Source organism: Halichoerus grypus, chromosome 2 (genome assembly GCF_964656455.1).
Source record: "Halichoerus grypus chromosome 2, mHalGry1.hap1.1, whole genome shotgun sequence".
Classification (NCBI taxonomy): Eukaryota; Metazoa; Chordata; class Mammalia; order Carnivora; family Phocidae; genus Halichoerus; species Halichoerus grypus.
Window position 1 is genome coordinate 126,186,247 of NC_135713.1, and position 15,804 is coordinate 126,202,050.

General features: G+C 42.7%; 1 protein-coding gene across 1 annotated transcript in view; it reads right to left on the reverse strand.

Annotated features, from left to right (window-relative positions):
- Positions 1-11,188, reverse strand: part of LOC144380916 (uncharacterized) — a 64,418-nt gene extending 53,230 nt beyond the window's left edge. The window contains exon 1 of the mRNA XM_078066343.1: positions 10,481-11,188. Coding sequence (XP_077922469.1) covers positions 10,481-11,188 — 708 coding nt within the window. The remainder of the gene's footprint in view (positions 1-10,480) is intronic.
- Between the last annotated feature and the right edge of the window lie 4,616 nt (positions 11,189-15,804).

Genomic DNA, 15,804 nt, shown 5'->3' on the forward strand with positions numbered 1-15,804 from the left:
ATCATATCATAGGAAGATATCAAATTAATTTAACCAATGCCTTATTGCTGGACACCTGAGTGGTTTCTAACTTTCTGATAGCAGAAGTCTCACCGAGAGGAACAGCTTTATATATAAGAACCCCCCCCCCATTTAAAATCTGTATCTGAAGCTCTGATTATTCTTAGGGTCATGTTCCACACATTTCAGTTATCCATACATCACCATAACTATTTCACCATAATTAAATACCATCTGTCCTATACTTAGCCTTTCTCTTTAAATCAATTCATTTCTGTCCTTAAATGAGTCTTAAAAGCAAACTTTATTTACTATTATAAATGGAAAACCAGCATCTTATGTCATAAAGAAAGGCAATCATAAAGACAAATACAATGGAAAACAAAACGTTGTAAAAATGGAATTAAGATATGGCTATTCCTTTGCTCGTTCTTTTATATCGAAAGGGAGATTGGAAAGGTGCAGAGAGGTGTTAAAGACAAACCAGCATCAAACTGACAGCTTTCTCCTTCCCTTGATCAGAAGACTGAAAAGGAATTGACAGGAATGGCTTTCTCACTGTGTGCATCATGTCAGACAATGCGACAGATGTGTTCCACCTAGAATCACCCTGCATCACCTAAAGTCACTTCGCATAGAAAACATGTCTTTTTTTTTTTTTTTTAAGATTTTATTTATTTATTTGAGAGAAGAATCGAGCACAAGCCAGGGGGGCAGGGCAGCGGCAGGGAGAGAGAGAAAAGCAGACTCCTCTCTGAGCAGGGAGCATGACACGGGGCTCTATCCCAGGACCCTGGGATCACGACCTGAGCTGAGGCCATCCAGGCGCCTGGAAACATGTCTTAAGACACAGTCCTGGAAGTAGAATTTTTGAGATATAATGTATGGACACTTTAAAAAGCTTTTGATAGGGAGGCCTGGCTGGCTCAGTCAGAAGAGCCTGAGACTCTTGATCTTGCGGTTGTGAGTTTGAGCCCCACATTGGCTGTAGAGATTACTTAAAAATAAAATCTTTAAGGGCGCGTGGGCGGCTCAGTCGGTTAAGCATCGGGCTCTTGATTTTGGCTCAGGTCCTGGGATTGAGCCGTGTGTCTGGATCTGTGCTCAGTGGGGAGTCTGCTTGAGGATTTCTCTCCATCTCTCTCTGCCCTTCTCCCTGCTCGGGTGTACTCGCACTCTCTCTCTCTCTCTCTAATAAATAAATCTGTCAAAAAATTTTTTTAAATAAAATCTTTAAAAAAAATAAATTTAAAAAAGTAAAAAAAGGGCGCCTGGGTGGCTCAGTCGTTAAGCGTCTGCCTTCGGCTCGGGTCATGATCCCAGGGTCCTGGGATCGAGTCCCACATCGGGCTCCCTGCTCGGCGGGAAGCCTGCTTCTCCCTCTCCCATTCCCCCTGCTTGTGTTCCTGCTCTCGCTGTGTCTCTCTCTGTCAAATAAATAAATAAAATCTTACAAAAAAAAAATAAAAATAAAAAATAAAAATAAAAATAAAAAAGTAAAAAAAAAAAAACTTTTGATAAACACATCCAAGTTAGTTTTACCATAGTTTCCTGAGAGTACCCATTTTACTTCACTCTCAAATAGTTAAGTATTATAAAGTAAATGTTAAAATGTTAAGCTTTTCAGCATAAGATATTCAGCAGCTGAATTTTCAAAGCGATTTTCGTATTTCTCTAGCCAGTCTCTGACCCTGGGGCAGGGCCATTACATGAACCTTCAGTTAGTGGTAAGTTTACACAAACTGATACTGCTCTTGGTTTAACCAAGCTAAAGTAAACTCAGTAAAACACGAGGAAGTGACTAGCATTTGCAAATACTTCAGAATGTTTTTGTGCCAGCAAAGGTCAAATGAGGATCAGAATTGCATGGATTCCAAAGTAGACTTGTGAGAAATAAGGAAGCCAGAGAAGCATTACTCATGACACACCAATCACTATAAATATTCAGAAGTCAATAAAAACTCTAAAAGAAGCATATGTGTGAGCCTTCCTATCCTGATATGGTAGGCAACTGCACAAAGAGGTTACGGATTAATGCAATTGTTAACAAAAGATTTCTAAGTAGAAAAAGAAAAGTGTATTTTGAAGCATGAAGAATTAATAACAACAGGAAGCTTCCAGATTATAATTCCTGGGCAGACACTTATGTGTGTATGTGCCTATGAGGGAAAGTGGGAGAGAAGAGAATTAAAAACATACTAAAAAGTTTCTTAGGGTGCCTGGGTGGCTCAGTCAGTTAATCATCTGCCTTCAGCTCAGGTCATGATCCTGGGGTCCTCGGCTCAAGTCCCGCATCTGGCTCCCTGTTCAACGGGGAGTCTGTTTCTCCCTCTCCCTCTGCCCCTCCTCCTGCTTGTGTTTGCTCTCTCTCTCTCAAATAAATAAATAAAATCTTTAAAAAAGTTCCTTATGTTTGGGAGGATGTTAGAGATTCTGATTAATTTTTGGTATTTATAGGAAACATAAGTTTATCTATGCTTAGAAACCTAAGAGGGCTCCTCATAAGATACAGAATTCCAAGTCACTAAATAAAAAGAAGGAAGGAAGGAATGGAAATAGACACCTTGATTAATACAGAAGTCATAAGAAAAAAAGAAAAGGAAGAACTCATGATCAATATTTGGCAAAACAAGGTGCAGAAATAAGGCCACACTTACCAGTGATCAAAATAAATACGAATCAATTAAATTCCACTATTAAAAAAAATAAGACTTTCAATCTAATTGCCCATCAGTGGAAAACAGATAAATAAATTATGATAGGCCATTTTAATGGATGTGTGTGTATGCCAGAGAAAGACACCCATGACTTACATAGTTTAGAAAAGTTGTAGGCAAGGGCGCCTGGGTGGCTCAGTCGTTAAGCGTCTGCCTTCGGCTCAGGTCATGATCCCAGGGTCCTGGGATCGAGCCCACATTGGGCTCCCTGCTCAGCGGGAAGCCTGCTTCTCCCTCTCCCACTCCCCCTGCTGGTGTTCCCTCTCCCGCTATCTCTGTCAAGTAAATAAATAAAAATCTTTAAAAAAAAAAAAAAAAAAAAAAGAAAGAAAAGTTGTAGGCAGAAGCATAAGCAGAGAAAAAGGTCCAGAAAAACACCAATTTGGTAATGGTGGTTGCCTATAAAGAGTGAGATTATAAGAGACAGGAGTGGGCTTTCCTATCTCACTTTACAAGTGTCTACATGGTTTGAAACTTTTACAAATAGTGTATAACCAAAGAAACAAGAAGAAATGAAATAATAAATATAAGGGCAGAATCACTGAAACAGAAGATATAGAGGACTAAAAACAAAGGTGATTAACAAAACCCAAAGTATTTCTTTGAGTTTTTTTAATTTTAATTTTAATTTATTTTAAAATTAAGTTTTTTAAATTTCATTTTAAGTTTTTAATTTTAACTCCAGTATAGTTAACATACACTGTTATATTAGTTTCAGGTGTACTATATAGTGACTCAATAATTCTATACATCATTACTCAGTGCTAATCATGATCAAGGTATTTCTTTGAACACAGGGAGACTGAACAAGAATAACTGACAGAAGATGGAAAGAAAAGACTAAAGAAGAAAAAGAGGAAATGACAAATATAGCCAACATTTAAAAACTTATAAAAGAATAATATGATTATATTATTCTATATAACTATAAATAACTATATAACTATAAATAACCATATTACAATACATTTTGAAAACACAGAAGAAATCAATCAATTTCTAGAAAAATTGCCAAAATTGGCACAAAAATGATAGCAAATGTGAACAGCCATTTAAAGTAATTTAAGACATTTCTTCCCCATAAAGTCTCAGTTCCAGAAGGTTTTACAAGAGCATTCTACTAACTTCCAAGGAACAGACAATCTTTACTTAAATGTGTTACTTTAGAAAATAAAAAAAGAGGAAACATTGCCCAACCTAAAGTTACTATAATTTTGAAATTTGGAATATGGATTGTCTAAAAAAAGAAAAATACAGGCCAGTTTAACTTCTAAATATGGATGCCAAACACCTAAATAAAATATTATCTAGTCAAATCCAAAAAAGTATTAAGACTATGTCATGATAAAGTAATAAATAATGATTCAAAGTCAGCAAACCTCTCAAGGTAATTCACTACATTAATGGATTATGGAAGAAGTTACTACTGCCCACCATCTCTCTGTTCTCCTTTTCCTCCTGGGAATGCCATGAAACTTCCCAGCCACCATGGCGCACCTGGGTGGCTCAGTCGGTCGTGTGTCTGCCTTCGGCTCAGGTCATGATCCCGGAGTCCCGGGACTGAGCCCCACATCAGGCTCCCTGCTCAGTGGGGAGTCTGCTTCTCCCTCTCCCTCTGCTCCTCCCCCCACTCATGCTCTCTCTCTCACTCACTCTCTCTCTCAAATAAAATAAAATAAAATAAAATAAAATAAAATAAAATAAAACCCCACAAAACTTCCAGCCACCTTACAATAGGTGGGATAATATGACTAGTCCCTATCAATGGAATCTGAGGAGCAGTGATCTGTGTCATCTCTGGCCATCATGGAGAACCCGGTGAAGGACCTAGGTCCAAGGAGATGGGGAAGCAACTGGTGAGAAAGAGCCTGGGTTCCTGAACAACTAAGTAATGGAGAGTCCACTATCTCACCAACATCCCTGGACTGTGTCAAGAGTGATAAATACGTAGCATTCCTGGTGTAAGCCATTGAAATGTTGGGACTGTTACAACAGCTAAGATTATACACCCTAATAATACATGGAAAATTGGGATGGGGGAAACAGATGATCATCTCAGCAGGTACAGAGAGAGCATTTGACAAAGTTCAATACTAATTTGTCTTAAAAACAAAAACAAAAATAAAAAACACAAAACCTAGGTCTTAAAGAAGCAGAATTAAGAGACCAAGCCCCTGTCTTCCCCATCACTGTCTCTTCTTCACAGCTTGATTATTAATTGGTTTAGCCACCACATGTGATACACTTTCTTATAAAATTTTTTCATTAGGAAGTAATGCATGGATTTTATCTATTTTCCTTGGTACCTCAGATCCTAAGGAAAAGGACTTCCTTTCCTTAACAAAGACTATCACCTACAAACCTATAGCTAACATCATACTTAATAGAAAACTGTATTCTCTTTAAGGAATGGAACAAGACAAGGATGCAGCTATTCCCACCACCATGTAACAGAATTATAGAAAAAGTAGCCACTACAAGAAATAATAAAAACTAAAACAAAGTATAAAATTAGAAGGAAAGAGACAAATGTCAGTGTTTGCAACTCGTATAATTATTTCACATAGAACTCACAGAAAATCCACAGAAAAACCATTAGAATTAATAGGAGTTCAAAAAGGTAGTTAGAAATGAAACCAACCTAAAAACAACTGATTGCATTTCTCCACACCAACAGTAACCAATCAGAGAGAGAGAGAGAGAGAGGAGATATGTAACAGTCTAAACGGCAACAATGTGACAAAATAAGAAACCACTTATATTAGTAATATTATTGAAGCTAGGAATTATCTTAATAAAAAATGCAAGAGACTTGTGGAGAAAATCTGAAAAACTCTATTAAAGGACACCTGAGTGAAAATATGAATAAATGGAGAGAACAGACCATATTCATGGGTGAAATGACTTGATATTAAAAGGTATCAATTCCTCCCAGATCAACCTATGATTTCAATTAATTTCCAATCAAAACTTCAGGAAGACTTCTGTGAACTTTACAGACAGATTTAAAAATGTTTATGGAAGAACAAGTCCATGAAAAGATAAGAAAAAGTTTGAAAAAAAAAAGGTAGATATTAAGACATATTACAAAGCCATAATAAAAACAAAATCCAATTGGATTAAAGATGTAAATGTAGAAGAAGAAAAGATAAAGTTAATAGGAGAAAATATAGAAAAAATTTATGATCTTCAGGTAGGTGAGGATTTCTTAAATAAGATGTAAATAGCATAAGCTATAAGGAGAAAAATGATGGATATGACTACACAAAATTTAAAGATTTATGTTTAAAAAAAAGTAGACCATAGACCTAAGGTAAGCTACAAATCTCTTAGATGAAAACATAGGAGTGACTCTTCATAACCTTGAGTTAGGCAAGGATTTGTTAGATATGACACCAAAAACACAAGAGGTAAGACAGAAGACTGACCAGTTGGACGTCAACAAAATCGAAAAATTTTTTGCCTCAAAGAACACCATTAAGAAAGTGAAAAGACAAGTCACAGAAAAGGGGAAACTATTTGCAACTCATATATCTAACAAAAGGACATCTAAATATATAAATATATATATATATATTTATATATTTATATATACCTAAATATATATAAAGAACCATTACAATTCAATAATAAAAGATAACAATTTAAAAAATAGTTGTGAATAGACATTTCTCTAGAGAAGGTACACAAATGGTTAATAAGCGCATGAAAATATGTTCAACATCATTAACCATCAGGGACGTGCGAATCAAAACCACCATGCGCTACAACTTTGTACCTGCTAGGGTGGGACGGCTCTAACCCAAATGACAGGCAACACGCCATGGTGAGGATATGAAGAAAATGGAACCATCATGCACTGCTGGTAAGACCAGAAAATGTCGCAGCTGCTTTGGAAAACAGTTTGGGAGTTCCTCAAAAGTTTAAACATCAAGATACTATATGATCCAGTCATTCCACTTCTAGGCATATACCCCAGAGAAATGAAAATATATGTTCACTCGGAAATTGTACATGAATGTTCACAGAAGCATTACTCATAATGGCCCAAAAGTAGAAACAACCCAAATGTGCATCAACTGACGAATGGATAAACAAAATGCGGTATACCCACGTGATGGAATATTATTGGGCATTAACAAGGAACAAACTACTGATATATGCTGTAATGTGGATAAACCTACAAAACACTATGCTAAGTGAAAGAAACCAGGCACAACAAACACATATTGCATCATCCCATTTGTATGAGATGTTCAGAAGCAGGCAAATGCAAAGAGACAGGAAGTAGATTAGTGCTTGCCTAGGGCAGGGGAGGGGCATATTGAGGGAAAAGTGGAGAGTGACTGCTAATGGAGTAATAAAAATATTCTAAAATTAGATTATCGTGATAGTTGCACACTCTGTAAATAGACTACAAACCACTGAATTGTATAATTTAAATAGGTGAATTTTATGATATATAAATTTATTTTTATTTACTTTAGTTACATTTATTTAATTTAGTTATATTTACTTACTTTAATAATAAAGTTATTAGTAATAATAAAAAGGAGACCATAAATGAGGTTAACAGACAGGTGACAAGATTAGGGGAAGACTTAAAACATCCACATCTGACAAAGAACTAACATTTTAACATGTAAGGATGCCAAAAAGGAACAAAATGCAAACCACATATAGAAAAATATCAGAAATCTGAAAGAAAAGAGGGGCAGATTAGATGGATAGTTGGGTAAGCAGTTCACCAATGGCAAAACAATATGATGAGATGCTCAATTAAAACAGAAATGGAGGGGCGCCTGGGTGGCTCAGTCGTTAAGCATCTGCCTTCGGCTCAGATCATGATCCCAGGGTCCTGGGATCGAGCCCCGCATCGAGCTCCCTGCTCAGCGGGAAGCCTGCTTCTCCCTCTCCCACTCCCCCTGCTTGTGTTCCCTCTCTCGCTGTCTCTCTCTCTGTCAAATAAATAAATAAAATCTTAAAAAAAAAAAAAAAAAGAAATGGAGTACTGCTTTAACCTACTAGTTTGGACCGAAATTCATAAATGAGCTAACAGTAAATGCCAGCAGATGTTGGAAAAGGGACCCTTGATGCACTCCTGGTGGGAGGAAACTGAAGAAGCCATTCTGCAGCACGAAGTAGCAGTTTTTAGTAAAAGACATCCCACAAGTATCCTAGAACCAGCAATCTCATATCTATCTCAAAAAAAATTCTTGCACAAGACACAGGGAGACACCCAAAAGGATGTTTGGTGCAGCACTGTTCGTGCAAGCAAGGAGTCACAGGCCACCTCATGTCTATTCCCAGGAGGCTGGTTAAGTTCTTGTGGTGTATACTTTCCATACAAAACTATGCAACAGCCAGGAGTAATAAATCAGACTTACATATAGCAATATGGTTTGACTCAAAAACATAATGTAGGGAGGAAAAGAAATAGTAAGAGATTTATAGCATGAAAGTTTTTTCTTTTTTTTGAAAATTTTATTTATTTATTTGAGAGAGAGAGTGTGAGAGAGCATGAGCAGGATTAGGGGCAGAGGGAGAGAGAGAAGCAGACTCCCTGCTGAGCAGGGCTTGATCCCAGGACCCTGAGATCATGGCCTGAGCCGAAGGCAGATGCTTAACTGACTGAGCTACTCAGGCACCGCTATTTTCATTTTTGTTTTTTTAAAGATTTTGTTTATTTGTGAGAGAGAGAACAGGCGCAGGGGGAGTGGCAGGCAGAGGGAGAGGGAGAAACAGCCTCCCCGTGGAGCACGGAGACTGATGCGGGGCCCCAACCAAGGACTCTGAGATCATGACCTAAGCAAAAGTCAGACGTTTAACCTTAACCGACTGAGCCACCCAGGCGCCCTTAGCCTAGAAGTATTTATTTAGGTAAGTGCATCAAAAGCAAAACGTGACATAGGTTTCAAAGATACACATGCTCTAAGAAGATATAAGGAAAGGGAGTTGGGAAGAACAAATACAACAGCATGGCGGCGTGTTCGTGTGTGCACCGGGAGGAGGGTGCTGACAGAGAACTGGAGGATCAAGGGAGGAAATAACAACATAAGATAACGCGAGAGACTCTAGATGGAGCAAGGATTGGTGTGCCATGAACTAAGGTGTGTGAGCAATTAAATTTGGTAGACCTTAGATACTAAGGAAAACACACAAAATCCCACGCATTACTTTTTAATGAAAAATGTAAGAAAGTCCATCACATGCTGGTGGCTAACTCAAAGAATCATAAAGGTATGGAGCCAAGCAGGTAGGGGGGAAAGGCAGGGGCTTGCTTGGTCTTCCGTTTTCTGGAACATGGAAGCAAGAACACAGGGTGGTAGAAGTGCAGGGCAGGGTGTCTCCTACTCCCCCTCTTCTTCCCCCTGCAGACTGAAGCTAGGGGAGCAAAAGGAGAGAACCATCCACTACGGTTCAAATTCAGTTAACAGGAGGAAGAGAGAAGAGGACATTAGGGAATTCAGCAGAGAAGGAATAGCTCATTGAATCAAAGACTCTGATTTTTCTGGCTCATGATAAAGGCAGCATTTTCTAAAAGCAATGAATACTCAACACAGCCCTGAAGCAGGGCAGAGGAGGGACTCCGTGTTTTAAAAAATAGGATCTTATGTCATCGTTTGTCAAATTCAGATGGCTATTTTCAAAGTTAAGATCAATGGAGTTTGTTTCAGTAACGGGCTGTATGATCAGATCCGTGTGATTAGGCTGAATTCACTTTTATTGAGACAAAAGTTGATTAAAAGGGGGTTCTTGGTATTGGCTACAAAGAGTGTCATCACTCAAAGGTACGTCAAGTGCCTGCAGATTTAGTCCTTTTACTTCCAACACTTAGTGCCTTCTACCCTGTATGCTCATCCCACACAATTGGCCATGCGGGCAACTTGTGTGTGTGTAGCTATAGATACAGATATAAGATAGAGATAGAGATAGATTTTTTTTTCCCCTGCCAGGGGTTGGCTCCACAGCCCTGCGGTGGAGCCCAATTCTCGATACCACGATCGAATTAGTGTATATGTGACAAAACGGCCAAGACCAGAGCACTTATGTTTCACCCTTCTGCTGGCCTATGCAGCGGACTGGAGGTTTCCTGGTCTGGGAAGGACGCGGTCCCCGAGCGCACCCATCCCTGACGGTTTTCGCCAGCCCCGGGGGGTTGGAGTCTCTGCGGAGTAAGTCCCTGTCTTCTCATGGGCAGGGCCTCAGGGAGGGGGCGACATCCTGGACTAGCCTATGTCCGTGCCTATGGCCAAGAGAGGCGGGCTGCAAGCTTGCCAGTTCAGGGAACGCTTGGAAGGCACCCCAGGGTCGCCCAAGTGCACCCTATCTGTAAAACGCAGAAAGGCAAACGACACGAGGAGTGGAGCCAAATGGGGAAGAAGAGGAGTCTAAAAGGTAAGCAGGGGCAAATGATGAGCTCCTCCCAGCCGAGCTCAGGCGAGGCACTCTGCTCAGCATTTTACATACATTCTCCCACTTTGACTTTGACTGAAAGCCGGTCGGGGGTGGGGGACCGGTGGTGGTGTGCAAAAAGGAAACGTGGGATGGGACCGGTGCACGACCTGCCTTGCCGCCGCGCGACGTCGGCCCCAGGCTGCCAGACCCTCGGCGCGCTAGTCTGAGTGCCCCCGGCTCTTCCCCCCGCCCCGCCGCAGGAGCCCCCAGCCCGGCCGGCTCCGCGTCACGGGGCCTCCTGGCGTCCCGCCCGCCCGGTCCGCAAGGCGGAGCCCGCGAGGCGGCCGTCGAGGGGCCACGCTTACCTCGTCTGGTGCGGGCAGCGGTCCCAGCTCGCAGGCTCCACGCCGACCGCCGCTGCTCTCCTCGCCCCTCGCTTCGACGGCTGCTGCGCGGGCCCGGGCCACGTCCACGGTCACTTTCATTTTCCTCGACGAGGGCGGCAGGAAAGCGAAAGCAAAAACGGCCGAGAGGCGGGCCCGGGCCGAGCGCGGTGAACGCGGAGCGCGGGCTGGCAGCCGGAGGCGGGGGCTCGGGCCTCGGGCTTGCACGCGGGCGGCTGGCCGGAGCCCCGTGCACCCGAGGGGCCGCCAGCGAGCCCGGTGCGCACAGCTCCGCGGCGCGAGGCCCGGGCCGGTGCCGGGCAGGAGGGCGGGCAGCCCGGCCGCAAGGGGAGAGGCCCCGCAGCGCGCCCTCGTTCGGCCCCGCAGCGCGCCTCGGCCCGTGGGGGCCGCTTCCCCCTCCAGCCCCTCAGTCAGCGTCTGCTTGGGCCTCGGGGCTGACGGCGGACGTGCCGGCAGCACTTCGTGGGTTGCTGGCCTCAGGAGGCGGGTCTGGCCTGGGCGGCCGGGAGCGAGCCTCCGAGGGGTCCCGGGCTGGGGCGCTGAGCCAGCTGGGGCAGGTTTTGTTCGCAGACCCCCAGGGGTCGCCCGGTCCCCCAGGCCCAGGCATGCGCCCTGGACCCTCTGCTGAGCTGGCGGCCCCGTGGCTTCGAACAGCCTGGTCGCGACCATGAGGGACCAGGCTCTTCATCCTGGGTCCGCAGAGAAATCAAAAGTCAATGGTATCAATGAAATGGGGGACTCGTCATTTGATAAGAAAAAGTGCACAGCAAGCTTAGGATTTGGACTCCCTGCTCTAATTGGTGCCCATCAATACCCAAGGATTTCGTGAGCCCTGGCCTGTCACTTAGTGGCTGTGTGATTTGGGGCGGAATCCCTTAGCCTTAGTTTCTTTGCTGGTAGGACGAGGATGGTAACCATACCTACCTCCAGATTGTAGGAATTAAATGAAACGATGTGAGGGAGAAAATACTTGGCATTTTCTGTTAAGCTCTAGATGGGTTCTTTGAGGTCATTGTTTTTCTGGATGCCTGACAGACATTCTCTAATGTCAGTTGATAAAATTGGAGATCCCCATGATAATACGATAGTTTTCAAAGTTTAGACTGTGTTCTCTTGATTTAGAAGGACCGAGGAGGCACTGCAGTCTTTTTGGAAGGCCCTCACACCTCACCTGACGATTAGCCCCTGGACCAGTCCTGTTAATTAGAGCGCTGCTGCACCTGAAGTTTCAGGAAACGCCCTACAGCTCTGCCCAGCATGGGTCACTGAGATCTGAAAATACTTTTGTAAGGAAGCATTGCTACTTGGAAAACACTGATAAGGCTCCATACTCCAAACCAAATTTGCCGTGTGTGTGTTTGTTCATTTTTGTCATAGAGCAGTCTGATAACTGGAACAGAAAAACAAAATTAACTGTCTAATCTGGCAGTGTCGCTTTGGTTTGCCTGTTTGAACTTCAGGCACGTTCCCTGCGTGATGGAAGCCTTGATCTGTGACTAGTGTTGTGGCTTTCTACGTGTCATTGCAGTATTCCCTCAAGAGCACCTGGGGAAGTGGGGCAGGCCAAATGGGGACCTTAGAAAAACGAGAGCCCATGTTTCCCCCTCCGGGAGATGACGCTTTTGGTCTGTAGCATGAAGGAAAAACAAAACGAAACAAAACAAAATTATCAAGGGAAGCCTTGGAGCTCTTCCTTGTGATAGGACAATCATTCTTAATTCCATGAGAGCAAAGTAGAGGTAAATTTGAAAATCTGTTTCTGCATAAAAAGTATGTGTGGGAGATGAGAGTTAGGTAAAGAGAGGTGGAGATGCAAGATTTTAAAGCCATGTCCTGGTTACCTTTTATAGATGTTAGCCCATGTGACCGGAGAGGTGCCAGGAGGTAAAAGGCTAGCCTCTAGTCTATCATCTTGGTGATTTCCCATAGTCCAGATTTGGTCTTTGACCCTGTGGGACCCGACATTCCATCTTTCCAATGTTCCAGTGTTGATTAAAAATCCATGTTGTATAAAATCAGAAGGCGAACTTACTGATTTCATTCACTATTTGTTAAACTCTATGCTAAGTACATTACATGCATTGCTTCCTTTAATTCTCCCTGTAATCATGTGGTATGTTGTGATCTTTTTTTCAGTTGGGGTAAAAAAAGATAAAGGGAATTCCCAAGGTTAGTATGTTCAGTATGTAAATGGTAGAGTCAGGGTTCAGATGAAGGCCGTCTGATACCCAAACCTGGAGCTTAACCATTACTGTTAGAAACAAAACGGTCAGGAACATGACACTCTTGAGGTTGGCTGGTAAGTGCACTCTCTTCTTAAAACTGTACAATTTGGAACCTAATTGTCAGAAGGTGGCTTGGCGAGCTCGAAGCCAGAATCAGAAGAGTGAATTATCTGACTTAAATGTTTACTGATATCAGCCTTGGGGAGCTTGGTGCATCTTCCTCCACACCAGAGGTCAAACAAGCTGCTGGGAGGATTGGCCACTCATTCCTGCTGTCCTGGCCAACCCTTCTCCTGGGGTTGGTGGCCGGTGGACACTCTCTGTTACCTAGGTTCTCCTTATTAATGTACCAGGGCTGTCCCTCCTCAGATGAACACATTTCTTTTTTAGATAGAGCCAGGCCTTACTGAGTAACAGTACCATTGGGCCTTGTAGGTCCTGGAGTCCTTATTGCTCTTTAAGGAGGCATGTTGCATATCCTTGCTCTGATTGGTTTGATTTCTAATTTAACTTTCAAAGATCAACTTTGTATCCCAACTCTTTGGAGGCAACTCACTTTCTTTTCCTTCCTACCTCCCTGACCTTCTAACTCTAGAATAAAATCTTGTGCTCGTCAGGGAAGGCTCGAAAAATCCCAAGTCCAAGGCCGGCCCTCACAGATTTTACCATGGGTGAAGGGTGGGAGGGGAGATCATGCTGCTGGAGAACAATATAAATAGAAAGAAATACAATTCATTGGTTAGAAAAGAAAACACTTGGAGTGTGACTCAAATAAAAAGGAAAAAAAATATCAAATACCCCTTTCAGATACTTCCTTTATTCAACAAATATTTTGTTGCAACTACAAAATGCAGCCACTCTGCTAATGCTGGAGATGCAGTAATGAGCAAAAATGGATATAGTCTCTGCCATCAGGAAACACATTGTATAGTGAGGTAGTCAATCAGATAATTAGTCAAATACAGAATATCATCCTAAATGCTACAGAGTGCATTTAATTCACTATAAGACGGAATTACAAAGGATTCAAACTTGTGTGAGGGTCAGAGAAGGCTTCCCTGAAGAAATGATATTTGAATTGGTAGCTAAGGAATGAGGGTTAGTTAACTGGGTAAAGGGGCATGGGATTGGAGAAGAGATAATTGGTAGAGAGAACAACATGTGCAAGGGTCCTGAGGCAGCAAAGAACTTAGAGCATTTGGGGAACTGGAAGGAGGCTAGATTTGAACCATTATCTACCTGATGCTCAGAGGGTCAATGGAGCAGAGAGAGTAAGGACAACCCAAGTCCACAGAAGACTGGAGAATAAGGCAAAAGTCACAACAGGCAGAGCCTTGAAGGTCATGCTAAGGACTTAGATCCTTAACCTATGAGCTCAGATGTTGTTTAAGCAGATCTGACTTGTGTTTTAAAAAAAGATGGCTCTGGGGCACCTGGCTGGCTCAGTCAGTAGAGCCTGTGACTCTTGACCTCAGGGTGATAAGTTTGAGCCCCATGTCAGGTGTAGAGATAACTTAAAATCTTTAAAAAAAAATTTTTTTAAAGATAAAAAGCCTGCTCTACATGTTGTGTGGTGAATAGATGGAAAGATGGTCATCAGTTAGGAGCAAGATGATGGTGGTAGTGGTGGAGATAAGAAAAACAGACAGCTGTGAGAGATATTTAGGAGGTGAAATGGTTAGGATCTTGCCAGTGGACTGGGTCTTAAAGATAAGGGAAAAGAAGATATCAGGCATGACTCCCAGGTTGCATAATTGGATGAACGATTGTGGCAGACGTATAGCAACTCAGATCATTCTTCAAGAGAATCTTCTACAGAGAACAGAGCTGAGAGCCACCAGCTGCCGCCCCTTTAGATTTGCTGCAGCAAACGGACAAGGCTGCGCACTCTCTGGCTGCTCCCAGACAGTGAATGAACTCAGTGGGGGTACCAGAGCCAGGTCATTTCTGCCCAAGCTGGGACTCGTCTAACAGGCAATCAGTACTGTGGAGCTTCCCATCGTGTGGTCAACAATTTCTCAGAACTAATCTGCAGTCTGAAGCTCTTCCTGCCCAGTTCTCTTCCCTTCCCTCTCCCTTTCCAGAGGGGACAGACCTGCGTCATGATCTGAGTCTCTCTCTGCCTATTCTAGCTCCTTCTCCCCTTTACCCTTCATGAGCATTTTCCTCAGGAAGCTCTTGCATGGTGAATTCCATCTTGGCATATGCTCAAAGAGGACCCAAACTGACACAATGCTGCCCTTCAGTGAGCTGGAGAATTTTGGGAGAGGATCACATTTTGCGGGGTTTTGATTCTACACATTTTGGGTGAGATGTCAGGTGGGCAGGGAATCTCATGTTCACTTTCCGCTCATAAGATGTGTTTGTGCTTTACTGCTAAACTATCAACTATGTCCTCTGTGTGAGCTAGGGCCTGGTCTTCTTTGTAAAGTGTTTGTTCCATGGACAATCTCCAAACCTCAGTTTAGAACTCAAAACTAAAACTCTTTGCCTCTAGAAAAATACAACCTACCAATAGCAAAAATATCCTTTAACTTTCTTAAGGAGGAAGAAAAAGTAAACAAATAGAAAATGAGTGAGCAATTGTTCTTGAACAAAGGAAAGTAATTTTGCTTTGGGTGGTCTTGGTTTCCTGTGAAAAGGAGTAGTCTCTCATAAGTGTTCCTAAAGGAAAAGACTTACATATTTCGCAACACAGATGGAAATCTGTCTTTCTGTGGGGAAAGAAGCTAGTACTCCAAAAGGCACTCTCGCTTTGATGTGTGTCTCCCTGAGCAAGGTGTCCTTTGAGAGGCTGGCAGAGGATGGCCCTGTCATGAAGATCGCAGTCCCCAGGAGCTTGTCCGAGTGAATCACCCGTGAGAGGGCAGATATGTTCAAGTCCAACAGTGGTTCATCCTCCTAAATCAGGCTTGGAGACACATCATGACTACTATTTGAACACTGACCTCTCTCATAAGTCAAACATTTCTTTCACTAGTTGCAGACCCCAGACAGCCCATACCCATCTCCCTGTGAAGCGTGGAGGCTGACAGTGGGTGAGTTTACAAGAAGTCTAGA